Here is a 15,788-nt window from a genome sequence, read left to right as displayed (position 1 = left end):
TATCTTACAAGGTGGATTGATGATTGCTTATTTTACTTGTTAGATTATTATATGATTGAGTTATAAAGGTGTATTTAGTCATGTTTTTGTTATTTTTATATTTCATAACTCTTTAGCCATTCATTAAAATATAATGAAGTTTTGGAAATAAATAAATATTATTTGTAGATTTTTTTTATGATGCCAACTCCTGAGAATATAAAGTGTTATTTGTCTTTAAAATTCAAGTTATAAATTGTAATATTTAAAAACTTAGTTGCAAAGTGAAAAAGAAATATATCAAATCATAGGATTCTTAAAGTAATTTACCCAAATTTAAAATGAAAACAAATCAAGGAATTTAATCGGGTTTTGAAAGGGTTATCTCTGAACTGATCAAGTTGCAAGTGAACCCAAATATTTTACTAGGTTACACAAATCAATTTTATTGTTGAAACCCGACTAAGCTTAAACTCTATTTCACCTACATTATGCGTTAATCAATCAGATTAAATCAGGTACTTTTTGAATTATAATTGTTTTTTATTACTAGTAAATAAGTGTTATTATATATTAATTGGTTATTTGTATTATCAGTGATGATTTATATTCTCTATTTTTTAGAAAAATAAATAAAAATAAAAATTTTGCAAAATAAACAAAAAAAAATTTTCTCACGGCATTTTAAATGAGATGTTTTTTTGAATTTTTCCAGAGAATTTGCAGAAAATGGCCGTGTTTTCTCTATAAAAGAAATTCTTTGACAGCCTGCACTTCATTAAAAAAATAATAAAGGTAAGTGTTTGTCCGGCTGGATTACAAGATTCTAAAAGGTCAACCACTTGCCGGCGTTGCCACTGCAGTGTAAAGGAAACAAACAGCAAAACCACAAATGGAAATATAAAAACTTGAAACGCTAATTGCAACACAGTCCTTCAATTATGGTAGATATTTCAATTAAATGTCAAACTATATACTCATTTTCAATTTTTCCATCAACGATCAATCGCTTAAAAATAATTTCCATACCATGTAATTTTTCTTTTGAGTGTCAAGAACTACTAGATATCGTAATATTAATTGAAAAAAAACACTACACAAGAGATTTTTTTTTATCACAAAATAAAATAAAACTTCTAGTTAGTTTAAGAAATTGTGAACTCTGCCAAATGTTTGTCAAAACTACAAATCTCTCTCCTTTTTTATAGAATTTGTTTTTTAATAAAGAAAACCAGTGACATTTGAACGATAAATTTGCAAAATTGTTTATTCAGATAGTATTAAAAACGTATAGCATAGTTTGAGGACAGGTTTGTAGTTAGCCAAAACCAGACACAAATTAAATAGAGAAACCAGAAAGCCAGAAACAGGGGGAGCCGTTGTTGCCAACAAGAGAGAAACAGAGGACAAACGAAACAGCAGGATTGTAAATGGTTTTCTTTGAAAAAATATTCAAATTTATGGTCAATATAATCCAAAAAACAGGAGAGACATGCGTCCTTCTGCAACTATAAATACCTACAAAGACAACCTGTCTCGTCACAACTCAATAAACAGAGCAAAGTAATCAAAGAAGCGTTAAGGAACGGTCCAAAGTTCGTTTAAGAAAAAAACAAATATGTCAAGCACTGCTGGTCAAGTCATATGTTGCAAAGGTAACCAAGAAAGCTCATGATTCCTTGTGGGGTCTGTGATATGTTCTTTGTGCTGTTGTCATTTTGTGTATCTGGATTTCTCATTTTTGTCTGGCAATGACTGGATGCATTTTGCTTAATCTGTAGCTGCTGTGGCATGGGAAGCTGGAAAGCCACTAGTGATGGAGGAAGTGGAGGTGGCTCCACCTCAAGCCATGGAGGTTCGTTTGAAGATCCTCTTTACCTCCCTCTGCCACACTGATGTTTACTTCTGGGAAGCCAAGGTGATTCACATTTTCTATTGTGATTATTATGTCTGCTCATTGGTCTTAGTAGAGATTTATGCTTACGAAAATGGGCTGTGAAATTGCAGGGTCAAACCCCATTGTTTCCTCGAATTTTTGGTCATGAAGCAGGAGGGTATGAATTTGAACCATTAGTCCATTATTGGTCATGATTAGATGTTGGTTCTGACTGTTGTACTAGCGATGAATTGAGGTGACTAATTTGATTTTTTGTCCTCTTGGCTTTTAGGATTGTTGAGAGTGTTGGGGAGGGCGTGACAGACCTCAAACCCGGTGACCATGTGCTTCCTGTCTTCACAGGAGAGTGTAAGGAATGCCGACATTGCAAATCAGAAGAGAGTAATATGTGCGATCTTCTTAGGATTAACACTGACAGGGGTGTGATGCTGAATGATGGCAAGTCAAGGTTTTCGATCAGAGGGCAGCCCATTTACCATTTTGTTGGCACCTCAACCTTTAGCGAGTACACTGTGGTTCATGTTGGCTGTGTTGCCAAGATCAATCCTGCTGCTCCTCTTGACAAAGTTTGTGTTCTCAGCTGTGGAATCTCTACAGGTCGGGAGAAATACACGATTTGATAAAAATCTTTGAATGGGCGATTTGTTGCTTTCTTGTAATGGGGATTTCGTTTTTGACTTGTAGGTCTTGGTGCCACCTTGAATGTTGCAAAACCAAAGAAAGGCTCTTCGGTAGCCATTTTCGGACTGGGAGCTGTAGGCCTCGCGGTAAGTTTGTTTATACTGGTAGATTATTGATAATGTTTTCTGTTGAAGCTACTGGTAGCGCTAATGCAGAACTTGTTCTTGTTGTTTTTTCCTAATCCAGGCTGCTGAAGGGGCTCGGATTGCTGGTGCTTCAAGAATCATTGGTGTCGATTTGAATTCCAATAGATTCGATGAAGGTGAGAGAAGCTGTAATGTTGTTCATTGTGGCTGCTGCGCATTTCTCTTAAATTATTGATTGATGCTTTGCTCAGTCTAATAGCTAAAATCACAAAACTGATAAATTTAAGTGGACTTGATGTTGATTCTTGGTGATAATAACTGCTTTCTGATGTTCATTTGTCTTTTTTCAACAGCCAAGAAGTTTGGTGTGACTGAGTTTGTGAACCCAAAAGATCATAACAAGCCTGTTCAAGAGGTAAGTGACACAGTGAATCGTGTTCTGAGAGACTAGCATCGGCGAATCCTTTACGTCTGTCCTAATTTTGATTTACTGTGCTCAGGTGATAGCTGAAATGACCAATGGAGGAGTTGATCGAAGTGTCGAGTGTACTGGAAGTGTCAATGCCATGATTTCTGCATTTGAATGCGTCCATGATGGATGGGGCGTTGCTGTACTTGTTGGTGTGCCAAACAAAGATGATTCTTTCAAAACCCATCCAATGAATGTCCTGAATGAGAGGACTCTCAAGGGCACCTTCTTCGGGAACTACAAACCGCGCTCCGACCTTCCTTCTGTTGTCGAGAAGTACATGAACAAGGTAAATCGGAGCTCCCATTAATCTTATCCGGCCAGCATGTGTATTCGACTAGCCTCTGTTGTTATTTCTTAGGGGGAACCTAAACATAAAACCGTTCAAAGCATCAACTTAAATGATCATCTTTACATTGCTAACCACTCGAATTCCTTATTTTATTTTGATACAATCTCCTGCACTGTTAACTTCTCTGGTTGTAATGTGACAGGAGCTGGAGCTAGAGAAATTCATCACCCATGAAGTCCCTTTCTCAGAAATCAACAAGGCTTTCGAGTACATGCTTAGTGGAGCTGGCCTGAGGTGTATTATCCGTATGGGTGCATAAAAGAAGACTGGTTTGGTTTGCCTTGGTGTGACTGGAAACAATAAAATTCTTGTTTGAGATTGTTGATTAAAGAAGGTTTCTGTGTTTGAGCATCAGTATGTAATTTCTTTCATTGTTGATGGCATATATATATATATATATATATATATAGAAATAATATATATATATATATATAAGCATGTGATTCTTTGCATGCCAGAAATATATAAGAAGAAGACATATTCTTTGATTTAAAATACATGCCAGAAATGGGCTAATCACACACACATACATGTTCTTCTTCTTCCAGTTTGTGTTTTTAATGGTGCTGTGGATAGAAAACTTTGGTATAGATCCTGAAGCCTGGCCAGAATGGCAACTTCACTTGTTGTTCTTGATATAACTATGATCCAATTAATCTAAAGGGAAACTAGCCAGTTCGGACAAAATGCTGTTTGGAACCCGTTACCGAGGGCCTGAAGATAGATCATTGTCTGTACAGAATGAACTCCAATTTTCGTAAAGGCGCTCAGTGGTGTGGTCGGAGTTCCCTTACAAGTCTTTTTCCGATTTTATATTATAATGTTATTGGATCTACTGTTTTTTATTTAATTTATTCGGGCACGCTATTTAATTTAAGTGGACCGTGTGCTCCGAATTCCTTTAAAAAAAAAGAGTTTTTTTAGAGCGTGTTTGGCAGTGTGTTAGCGAAATACATGTCAATGATGTCATTTTTGACATCAGCACATCAAAACGATCCAAAAAGTATAAACCGAACTCAATTTTAATAACAAATTTCAAATTTGCACCAAACAAAGAGCAGAGACAAAAAAAGTCAAACTCTGAAAAAAAAAAAGTGTAGTGACATAACACAACATGGCTGGCTTTCAATTATCCCTGTGGGCAAAAAAGCTTCATAACATTTTATTAATTTCACCCTATGATTTAAACCTATGGAACATATTTTAATTTGAAACAAAATGTTATTGATTCGTCCTAACATGCGTAATAATAATATCTCTTAATCAAAGCATACAAAAAGCTAATTAAGTCATTATGTGAAATCATTAGCAATCAATGATGATGGTTATTGCAGTCGCATCCATTCTATGGTGATTGTCCCCTCTAAGTGGTTATTACGACATTAGCATACAAAATCAAAATCAAAATCAAAATAAATGACAAATTAATGCAACACCAATTTAATGTCACATTTCAACATGTAATTAATGTAATGTTTCTGAAAAACAACATTAATTAAATATTATGTTTTGAATCAGAACACCAATTTAATTGAAAATGACATTTGAACTTTATAATATACATGTCGCATTAAAAATAAATATAATAATAGTTTAAAAAAATATTATACTTTTAAAAGATGACAATAAAATAAAAATATATTATTTCAACTAAATATTTTACGAGTATCATTATTCTGCTCTAACTTTTAGATTACAGTGCTAATTTCTTTTTTAAAAAAATCTATATATCGAGGAGTCTAATTGATTCTCGTGGATCATACAAGATGTTGATTTCCCTGGCACTAGCCTCAATTATGATAGCGATTGTGAAGTGATAGGCTCCAGAAAGTCTCTCGGAGCTCAATAATTGAATGGTTCGGATTCTCTGCAAACTTGCCAAGTGACAAGGATTCAAGAAATTGATCGCATTTGCCGACAGATTGCAGAACTCAAAGAGTCTCGAAAATTGAAACGAGGGTCAGACCACGACAGTGTTATTTGTTTGCCCGTGAACACTTGCCATGGCAGGTGGGCAGCAGCCATGGAAGAGCTCATAAATTCCTCGCTACCAGCCAAGCTAGCCCTTAAACAATGAATAAAGCACAGGCTACAGAAACACCTCATTCTGTACAATTATTGAAAATTATGGCCATCACAAGTCAAACAGCCTCCTGTATTCTGAATTATAAAGAGCATTAAAGAAAAGGGCCATCGCCTAAACTTGGCTTCAATTCTCAGACACTTCTCCCTCTCCTCCTTTCTCCTCACACAAGAAACTGGGGACGACTGTTATCAAACTTTCATCACTTTCGCTACTCTCACTCTCTCCAATGCGGTCAACAATTTTCATGTTCTTTCTTCTCTCCCTGGTTTTCCCTCACTGCATGTTTCACCAACCATTAATATTTGTTAATGGAGACATGAAACTGATCCAGGAAACTTGCAAGAACACCAAGTATTACGACCTCTGTGTCTCATCTCTCAAAACTAACGCCACAAGCACAAAAACAGACACCAAAGGTCTTTCTCTTATCATGATTGGTGTTGGAATGGCTAATGCCACGGCCACATCATCTTATTTATCATCTCAATTGCTTAGCACTACTCCAAATGACCCTACCATGAAGAAGGTCCTGAGAGAATGTGCAGACAAGTACGGCTATGCTTCTAATGCTCTTCAAGATTCAGTTCAAGATCTGGCCACAGAGTCATACGACTATGCTTATATGCATGTCATGGGAGCCTCGGATTATCCAAATGCTTGCCGTAATGCATTTAGAAGGTACCCTGGACTGGCTTATCCTTCCGAGCTTGCACGTAGAGAGGATGGTTTGAAGCATATCTGCGATGTGGTCCTGGGGATGATTGATCATCTTGGTAATTTGTGATTTGTATCCACTTTTTAATGCAGATCTCTTAGCTAATTATTTCTGGTTTTTGCTTTGTTTTAGCTCTTAATTACTTCTAGTGCCCATACTGACTTTCCACTATAATCTCAATAATTAAATGATTATGCTCGAATGATACATATCAAATCAACAAAGTTTGTAACTAGAAATGTTCAAAATTCTTATCATCTGTAACTTCATATGGCTAGACTGTTCTAAGTGCTAGTACTAATCTTACAAGCAATAATTGCAATGTAAGAACAGTGCACCAAAAATGAAAGAAGTCATTATCATGGGCCATTATTTGTTACAGAGCCTACCTCCACTATAAAAAGAAAAGAAAAGAAATAGGTCAAAGACATCTTCTCGCCTTTGCAAGGATATATCCAGGGACTCCAAAAAAAAAAAAAAAAAAAAAAAAGGATATATCCAGGGACTCCATTGCATGCATTTTCTTTTCTGGCCAAAGCTAGGGGAAGAAAGCAGAATACCCATAACATTCCGGTGCTTTAAAGTGATGATCACCGACTGCTTTATGGTTTTTTCAATTATTTTTTCTAGTCTAACAAACAATTAATCCTTAATTTATGACATGCCATTATAGTTAATGCTGCCTATATGGCCTTAATTCAATTATATATATCCACAGTACACACGTAATCCTAAAAATGGATGAATATATGTGAGATTAGATGTGCAAGCATGGACAAATTCATATCATTGATAAAAAAAAAAAATCATGTCTTTGGTACAAAATACATATATATAGCTAATTTTGTGTTTCATGCAAGTCTGTATATAACATCTTATTAACAGATATAATGCTGCTAATAATATCATATTTAATTTGGCTGGTCATTTCAGTAATTCATTGATTTGAGATATGGGTAGGAATGAGATAATGAAAAAACTTGTTTTTCTTCACCAGAACAATGTCATTTCAAGAATATTTTTTTTTTAAATCAAAACTTGGACTTATCTTGGTACTCAACACCTAAAGTTTGACTTGAATTTCAGGTAAAGTATGACTTTCAAATCAAGTTTCATGACTATTGTCATTCTGAATTCTGGTTTTATTTTCAAAATATTCTAAATTCTTTTAAAAAATAAATTGTTTTCAATGCATTTAGGCCATTCACACTTTTGTTTTTTGTAATTTCCAATTATTTTTCTCCTGTTAATACTTTTTTTAAAAAAAAATTAAATTCCAAAGAAATATGTTTTGACTAATTTACATCCATTTCATATTTTTTAATTACTTTTGTTACCAAATTGATGCTAATGTTGTTTTTCAAGAAAACCAAAATAAAAAAAAAAAAGATAAAAAAAAATATAAGAGTAAAGTAGACAAGAGAATAAAGTGCAAAAAAAAAAAGAATAAAATAAAATAAATAAAGTTGTTTAGGAACAAGCTAAAGTGTAAAACAAGAGCCCAAAATAAAAGGCTAAATCGTAAAACAAGAGTCCAAAATAAAATTGAGTTCTTTAGGCAATAAATAATTAAAAATAAAATAAAATTTGTGACCATCTCTTACCTTTACAGGGTGTTAGAGAGTGTGGTAATTGTTGCTTTTCAAATAACTTTTCATGTTGAAAAGCATGTCAATAATATTTTTTTATTTTTTAAAAATTATTTTTGACATCAGCACATCAAAACGATCCAGAAAGTACAAACTACACTTAATTTTAGCAAAAAAAAAAGATAAATTAAAATTTTTCAAAAAACAAGCTGAATTACGATACCAAACAGGCACTTAGACGCTATTTGACGTAACAACTAGCAAATCGATCCAACAAGCTCATGAACTATATATATCTTTGACCGGTTCAAATTGAAACCGAGTCATATAACCATCCTCATATTCGAGTCCTCCTATTGTCATGTCGACAAGGGAAACCCAAGCTACACGACTAGACTGACCGAAAACAAGTATGGACACATTTAGCAGCAATTTTGTCGTTAATTTTTCCGTATGGAGCATCTTTCCCACCCAATCACGTGGGTTTAAAGCATGATCTGCAGTTGCAGAAGGGTTCGGTGATTTGAATAATAAGAAAATGGCTGAGATGAACACTGTGACATAGAATCATCGAAATCAAACTGCAGAAACCAAAAGAGAAAAGTGAAGTGACATCGCACAACATGGCTGCCTGTCAATTCTCTCTCATGTCAACCAAAAGCTTCGTAACATTTCATTAATTTCACACTAGGATTGCGCCGCTCGGATATCTGAAACCGGTCTATAAACGGTATCTTAGCTGCAAGATATATGATGTTAAAAAGTAATATATATTATATTTTAAAATTTTATTTAATAGTTTTAATTATTTGATTATGATGATTTATTTACATGATATCAGAGCCTTCATAACTTAATAATCACGAGTTTGAATCTTATTATTTTTATTTATTTGATAAAAATCAAGTATAAGATAATGTGCTTTTGTGCAAGTTTCAAGTCCATGTAAGCCTGTGCAAGTTTCAAGTTCAAAGAGCTTTTACTTAAGTGAGTGTGTTAAAGAATAATATAAACCATATCCTAATACCTCACCTAATAAGTTTAAGTTATTGAGTTAAGATGGTTCTTTAATATTTATTAATTATCTGAACTTAATTTTTAGATCTTAACAAAATTTGCAAACAAAACATACTGTCTGTAGCCATCAATGTCAGTGAGCAAAAAGAATCTAACTTAAGATCACATAGGAAGCATATCAACAATACTTGTGAGCAAAAAGACTTTCACCCTGTGGATATGTAGCCATTGATATTACTGAGAAAAAAATCTACCTTAAAATCACATAGAAATCTTGCTATACTCACTCTACCGACTCAAACAATGACAGTATGTGAAACCAAATCAAAAGGTGAAAAGGATTCAAGAAATTGATTGAATATGCAAACAGATAGCAGAGCTCAAAGAGCCTTGAAACGAGGGACAAGCCAGAACAGTGTTATTTGTTTACCCGTGATGTTAACACTTGCTGTGGCTGGTGGGTAGCAGCCATGGAAGAGCGCTTGTAAATTACGCGCTCCCAGCTAAGCTAGGCCCCGTACAGTGAATACAGCAGAAGCTACAAAAACAACTCATTCCGTACAATTATTGAAACACAAGTCAAGCAGCCTCTTTGATTCTCAATTATTAATTAATTAAAAAGCTAAAAGTCATCAGCTATGGGCGCTCTAGACATGTCATCAAAATATTAGGGATTGGAATGGTAATTTGATATATTTGTCCTTCTTAACAGAAACGACAAGAGTAGTTACTTTCAAGGGTATTTTTGTCTTTTTCATAGAATTCACCGGGTATTTCCGAGTTGATTGGGAGCAAATTGATTTACGCACCCTTTTTTTTTCATAGTATGATGACTTTTTTATTTCTAAAAACAAAATGATATATGTAGGGTATTTTTATCTTTTCAAGTTTAATTACACATGAAATTATCAAAATTACCCTTTGAAGCCAAAAAGAAAAGGAAAGAAACCTGTATACAAGGGAATTTGTGTATTTTCTTTCTATTTGTTTTATAATAATTAATTTGACAGATACTAACATGCTTTTTACCAAATTTATAATATTCTTCAAATAATTTATAGGAAAGCGCGTGGAGTGGTGCATGTGGAGGCTTTTTGTTTGGCCAGACGATGGCTACAAGGTGGTGATAGAATTATCTTGGTGATCATTAACCGCCCATATGACACATGTGGCTTCATCACCTCTGATTTGCTATCAACGATTGTTTTTTTCTTAATTTCTCTCTCATCATAGAAAACCAAACTAACCCTAAAAAAATTCAATGTAACCTTTAAATTAGTTTTTCCTCCTTATTCTTTTTATTAGTTTTTGTTTCATTTTAAATAATTTATAAAATTAAAATTTGTTTTCAATTTCATCTTCATAGGTTTTATTCATCTATTAAATTCAATTTTTATTTTTTTATTTGTTATTTATTTTTATTTAAAATTGATTTTTTTCAATTCCAACCTCCTTTAGTTTTTTTCTTGTCAAATTTGATCCCTTTTATTTTTATCTTGATATTTTTGTAGTTTTTTTTTTTTGTGATTCCATCCTTTTCATATTAAATGTGTAAAGTGTTGAGCCTCTTAATTGAGCCTGAATTTAAAGTTTGACAAGTTGTGGCTTGAGATATTAATCTGGTTATCTGGGTTTAAGAGGCTCACCAAGATTGCTTGGTTTTTTTTTTTTTTTAGTTTTTTTTTTGTTTCATCCTCCAGTATTTGTTTTTATTTTTTATGATATTTTTAATCCAATGATCCATTAATTTAGGATCTGGTTAGGAGTGAATTAATGAAAAATATTATTATTTTTATATCAATGAATATATTTTTAAGAATTTAAAAAAATAATGAAAACTCGAGTTCTTTTGAATCAATGTAACTTAAGTTTTAAAACAAATTATTTTCATACGAGGTCTGATAAATATAATTAAAAATTATTTAAGAAGTTCTATATGATATTTAATTAACCATAATTATTTGAAAAAATTAACATGTAATGATAAAGAATATAAAATTGTATAATGCTTATGGATAAGTAATGACATTCTATTAATTATTTATTAAGATTTAGTTTAAAAAAACATAAATAGAAGAAAAAAAATCTTATATAAAGATATATATATTTTTTATTTTTGATAGATTATGAATTTTATTTTTTCTTCCCTACCAGAAATTTTTTTTTGTTTTTTAAAGTGAATTATAAAAAATAACTAAATACCACTAATTAGTCTTTCACCACCGTAAAATTTCTCGACAAAGAACTTTGTAGCCACGTGGCAAAACCACAATGTACCATGGTCCCAAAAAACAGACCCACCCATTTCCCGCCACTTCAAAACTAAGATCCCGCTAAAAAACCCTTTTTCTCTATCCTTTTCTTCACCCAAAAATATAAACCCTAAAAATTTTCCTTCACATTCCCGAGAAACAAACAAGAAAACCCACAAGAAATGAAGGGAGGAACAGTGCAAATTAATTGGCACGACACCAAACCAGTCCTAACCCTAGACTTTCACCCAATCTCCGGTCTCCTCGCCACCGGCGGCGCCGATTACGATATCAAGGTGCACTATTTTTCACTATTCTTGAGATTTAACTTTAATTTTCCGCCTTCCATTCCTGTTTAATCAGTCAATTAAGTTTATATTTCTGCTGTTAGTGGAACTAAAAGTTAAGGCTTGTTCGGATCTTTCTTAAAAAAAATCAAAGACCCATTTCCAGCATTTCAGTGTTTGGTATTTTATTTTCAAAGAATTAGTGTGTGTGTATATATATATATATTTTTTTTTGGCAGCTTTGGGTGATAAATTCAGGCCAAGCACAGAAGAAAATCGCGACGGCAACTTATCTTAATAGCCTTACCTATCATGGGTCAGCCGTCAATGTGCTCCGTTTCTCTCCATCTGGTAAGAACTTATTGATTGTGATGCTGCTTTTCAGATTTTTTATTTTATGTTTAGCAAGTAATTATTGCAAATTATCTACTTCGTTGTTGCTATTGATGAAGTTTCTTAAATAGAAGGAATTTAATTTGTTTAAGTTTTGCAGGAGAATTGCTTGCCTCAGGTGCTGATGGTATGATTTTAAGTTGCAGAGACTATTTTTCTTTCAGGATGAAATTTTACTGGTCATTTATTAGGTGATTCAGCAATGTAGTCTTAAATTGAATTTTATGCGAGCAGGGGGAGAGCTGATTATATGGAAGTTACATTCCACAGAAACTGGTCAAACATGGAAAGTCCTCAAGAACTTGTTGTAAGTGATTTCGTGATATATGATCTTAAACTTCCATGTGTAGCTTAGCCGTGATTCACTAGATTTGGTATGTTTGTTTTAAATGTGGATATGAGGCTCAAGTTGAGCCCGGCATAGTCATTTCATCCAAATTAATCTTGCATTGCTGATTGATTGAATTCAGAGAGAAATGTAATGAAAACAGGAAAATGTAATAATATTACTATCATGGAGTTCAAAACTGTAGAAGGAAATAGTGATACTGGTTTGATCTTTTGCCTTTGGTTGATGTCATTTCATTTGTTTGAAGTTTTTTATTCTTTTCACCTGCGAAAATGTCCATTTGAAATCTTATAGGATCTTGGTTAGATATTCACTCACTTCTTTGCTCATTAATGATTTTCATTTTTCATTCAGATTTCACCGCAAAGATGTTCTGGACTTGGAGTGGTCTGCAGACTCTGCATATCTGATCTCTGGATCAGTTGACAATTCTTGCATCATATGGGATGTTAACAAAGGCAAGAAGGACCACACAAAACCAAAGTTCATAACGGTTAAAGTGCCTTGGTTGTTGATTTCCTGATTGCCCTTGTCTTGGTTTTAGGTTCTGTACATCAGCTATTGGATGGTCATTTCCATTATGTTCAAGGTGTGGCTTGGGATCCATTGGCCAAGTACATTGCTTCGCTTAGTTCAGATAGAACTTGCAGAATTTATGTGAATAAGCCTCAGACAAAGACAAAAGGTGCCGAGAAGATGAACTATGTTTCTCAGCATGTCATTACAAAGGCAGAACAGCAGATGGTAAATAATTCTAAGTTCAGACAATAGAGTGATTGTGTTGTTGATTATTTGTGCTTTAACATGTTGCAAGCCTTATACCTTTTTTGGGGGTGCAGTCTACGAAAACACATCTTTTTCACGATGAGACGTTACCATCTTTCTTCCGAAGACTAGCCTGGTCACCTGATGGATCCTTTTTACTTGTGCCAGCAGGTATGGACCTAAACAGAAGTCCATTTGAGTTAAAAGCCTATATGTTTCTTTTTTCTTATTTGTAAACGCACATGTACAAAAGCTTGTATAGTCTTTAATCATCTCATGAACTAATGCCGGTATTACTTGCATTTGACAGAATGCTGCTGTTGCTTGTTGCTTGATTAATATCTGTTGACAAAGCACCCTTTGCATTGCAGGTTCTTACAAAATGTCAGCTGCATCAGAAACAGTAAATACTGCTTATGCATTTTCCAGAATGGATCTTTCAAGGCAAGACATGCTTCAATTTATCATCTCGTGTTAATGATGTCTACCTAAGTTTTAAGAAGACTTATTCTTTGTCTTCCGTTCTTTTTATTTCTTTCCTAATATGTGTTATTTTTTCTGATATGCAGACCTGCAGTAATGCTCCCTGGTGCTAGCAAGCCTGTTGTGGCAGTTCGTTTTTGTCCAGTGGCTTTTAACCTTAGGGGATTAGCCTCAGGTATTTCAAGTCTTATTAATTTTTATTAAATTTGTTGTAGCTCAGCAAAAGGTTATTATTAAGCTGGGTATCTTTATTGACTTGTGCAGCTGGGCTCTTCAAACTTCCCTATCGCCTGATTTTTGCTGTGGCAACTTTAAATTCATTATATATCTATGACACAGAGAGTGTTCCTCCCATAGCAATCTTGGCCGGTCTTCATTATGCAGCCATAACTGACATTGCATGGTAAATTTAAATATGGTTTGAACTCTAAAGAGCCTGCCTTGCAAAAACAGATCATAGTACACATCAATTAAATTTTGATAGAATTAGAGTGGACCGTCTCTGTATGATTTGATGCATATTTTCTTACTGTTTAAGACTAGGTCAGACTTTCAAGATGAGAGTTTCATTATTCATCTTTACTTCTAAACAGCCTTTCTTTTTTGTGCTATATGCTCCTGCTGCACCATCTACAATTCTTTTGGATGATACATGTGGGTTGATATCAATATCGCAAATTACTAACTATGTTTGTTGCTAATAGGTCATCTAATGCTCAGTATTTAGCTTTGTCTTCCCGAGATGGATACTGTACTTTAGTAGAATTTGAAACTAATGAACTGGGCTCGCCCATCTCTGCGGCAGGTTCGCTGTTGTTTTCTCTTTTATTGCTTTTGCTAGTCCATCAATTACTCCACAGCTTGGGCCCTTTCTTATGTGTTGTGTTTCAATCTTACATAGACGAGAGGAAAGACGCAGTCCATCAGAACAAGAGCCCTGATACGCAGGAACCAGAGTGCATGATAATTGAAACAACGACAAATAATGGTTGTATAGCAGAAGACAGTGGAAAAACAGTAGTAGCAAAGAAAGAAGGAAAGCAGCCATCACCAGTCTCCATAAGTACTCCCATCTCAAATAAGCCAGCCAAGAGGCGAATCACTCCCATGGCAATTGATCCACAGTAACCTAAAAAACTTTTGGTAGTCAAAAAACTATTGTATAGGATGTCTCTCCTCTCTCTCGTTTTCCCAAATGCGGATGTATGATGCAAATTGTTGCGGTGCAAAATGGCCTTTCCTCCCCATTTTTTTTATTGGTGTTTTGTCAAAAGTTTTGGAGGGACACAACACAACATATTTATGGAAAAGTGATGTTAGGCTTTTCTGGGAGCACTTGGTTTCTATTTTAGAAACATAAACTTGACACCCCTCCCTTCTCTTTGATAAGAGAAGGAAATCCAAAAAGTTCTCACTGATCACAGATATACGCCCCTGCAGTATTTTAGGCAGCATTGAATGGATTGATTATTCAAGAAAGGAAACCGCTCCATACACTATTAAAATAGGGTTTTTCTTACGTACATTGTAAATAGATGCAAACTTCCCCATCTTCCCTCTCTGATTCTCCTTTCTATACTGTTCTTTCCCTGCAGCCACCATGAAAAAAAAATTCCATTTATTACAAATCTCGACCTACCAATGCTGAATATTTTATTTTAAAAAAAATTTATCTTTCAATATCAATTTGTTATATATTATTTTTTTCAATATAGTTTTTATTTTTTTAATTTCTAGTTTTTTTCTTGACCTTTTTATATAATTAATTTTTATTTGTCTTTAATTTCTTCCTTCAATACAAATTATAATATGTTATTTTTTTTTAATTTGGTCTATATTCTTTTTATTTCTAATTTTTTTCTTTGTTTTTTTTGTAAAATTTGTATTTATTTTCAATTTTATCATTCAATTTTTAATTTATAATATATAATAATTATTATTATTTTTAATTTCATCCTCATATTGATTTTAACCTAAATTGTGAATTTTGTTTTCTGTCTTTAAAATACCATTACGACACTTGAAGATATTTTTTATGAAAAAAAATATTCAACCCCGTAGAGCAGCACGGACGCATGTCTAGTGCCAGCTAATGGTGACTCAATGAGTTCCAAGAGGCCTTGATTCCTTGTAAACAAATCAACTAAATAAACATTTATACAAAGAATGAGGACGAATATTAAAATGTGGAACTGAGCTTATTATAACATGAACAAAAATTATTTTCCTTTGATAAACCAAAGAAAAGAAATGATTTTAAATAAATTACTGGTTGATAAAAGTACAAAATAAGTTACTTAATTCACTATTACTATTATTATGTGAAGGAATTTTGTCCCAATTTGGCATATCTACCTGCATATTATGCTGCTATGATACATGCAGAAG

The 15,788-nt window shown here is 33.5% G+C and overlaps 3 protein-coding genes across 3 annotated transcripts; all 3 read left to right on the top strand.

Annotated features, from left to right (window-relative positions):
- The first annotated feature begins 1,382 nt into the window (after window positions 1–1,382).
- LOC118040363 (alcohol dehydrogenase-like) lies at window positions 1,383–3,815 on the top strand. The gene is made up of 9 exons (XM_035047291.2): window positions 1,383–1,634; window positions 1,761–1,897; window positions 1,987–2,033; window positions 2,148–2,473; window positions 2,561–2,643; window positions 2,744–2,819; window positions 2,997–3,058; window positions 3,144–3,401; window positions 3,607–3,815. The coding sequence occupies exons 1-9, from the start codon at window positions 1,598–1,600 to the stop codon at window positions 3,721–3,723; spliced, it is 1,143 nt and encodes a 380-aa protein (XP_034903182.1). The 5' UTR covers window positions 1,383–1,597; the 3' UTR covers window positions 3,724–3,815.
- Window positions 3,816–5,421: 1,606 nt separating this feature from the next.
- LOC118040365 (cell wall / vacuolar inhibitor of fructosidase 2) lies at window positions 5,422–6,389 on the top strand. Its single transcript, XM_035047293.2, has one exon. It carries the CDS (start codon window positions 5,777–5,779, stop codon window positions 6,332–6,334), a length of 558 nt encoding a protein of 185 aa, XP_034903184.1. The 5' UTR covers window positions 5,422–5,776; the 3' UTR covers window positions 6,335–6,389.
- Window positions 6,390–11,184: 4,795 nt separating this feature from the next.
- Window positions 11,185–14,656, top strand: LOC118040366 (chromatin assembly factor 1 subunit FAS2). Its single transcript, XM_035047294.2, has 12 exons — window positions 11,185–11,419; window positions 11,650–11,761; window positions 11,904–11,930; window positions 12,038–12,110; window positions 12,507–12,610; window positions 12,697–12,896; window positions 12,992–13,088; window positions 13,289–13,361; window positions 13,487–13,575; window positions 13,665–13,803; window positions 14,105–14,205; window positions 14,302–14,656. Exons 1-12 carry the CDS (start codon window positions 11,306–11,308, stop codon window positions 14,526–14,528), a joined length of 1,356 nt encoding a protein of 451 aa, XP_034903185.1. The 5' UTR covers window positions 11,185–11,305; the 3' UTR covers window positions 14,529–14,656.
- The last annotated feature ends 1,132 nt before the right edge of the window (window positions 14,657–15,788 follow it).

Source organism: Populus alba, chromosome 7, assembly GCF_005239225.2.
Source record: "Populus alba chromosome 7, ASM523922v2, whole genome shotgun sequence".
Classification (NCBI taxonomy): Eukaryota; Viridiplantae; Streptophyta; class Magnoliopsida; order Malpighiales; family Salicaceae; genus Populus; species Populus alba.
This window is presented reverse-complemented; position numbering and strand designations above follow the sequence as displayed.

Bases quoted from the DNA above. Each gene is read 5' to 3' on its own strand.
- LOC118040365 (XM_035047293.2), top strand. From the start codon at position 5,777: ATGCGGTCAACAATTTTCATGTTCTTTCTTCTCTCCCTGGTTTTCCCT.
- LOC118040366 (XM_035047294.2), top strand. From the start codon at position 11,306: ATGAAGGGAGGAACAGTGCAAATTAATTGGCACGACACCAAACCAGTC. The intron at 11,762-11,903 runs GTAAGAACTTAT...TAAGTTTTGCAG, and splicing joins GCTCCGTTTCTCTCCATCTG to GAGAATTGCTTGCCTCAGGT. The intron at 13,804-14,104 runs GTAAATTTAAAT...TGTTGCTAATAG, and splicing joins GCCATAACTGACATTGCATG to GTCATCTAATGCTCAGTATT.
- LOC118040363 (XM_035047291.2), top strand. From the start codon at position 1,598: ATGTCAAGCACTGCTGGTCAAGTCATATGTTGCAAAG. The intron at 1,898-1,986 runs GTGATTCACATT...GTGAAATTGCAG, and splicing joins TTTACTTCTGGGAAGCCAAG to GGTCAAACCCCATTGTTTCC. The intron at 2,820-2,996 runs GTGAGAGAAGCT...TTTTTTCAACAG, and splicing joins TTCCAATAGATTCGATGAAG to CCAAGAAGTTTGGTGTGACT.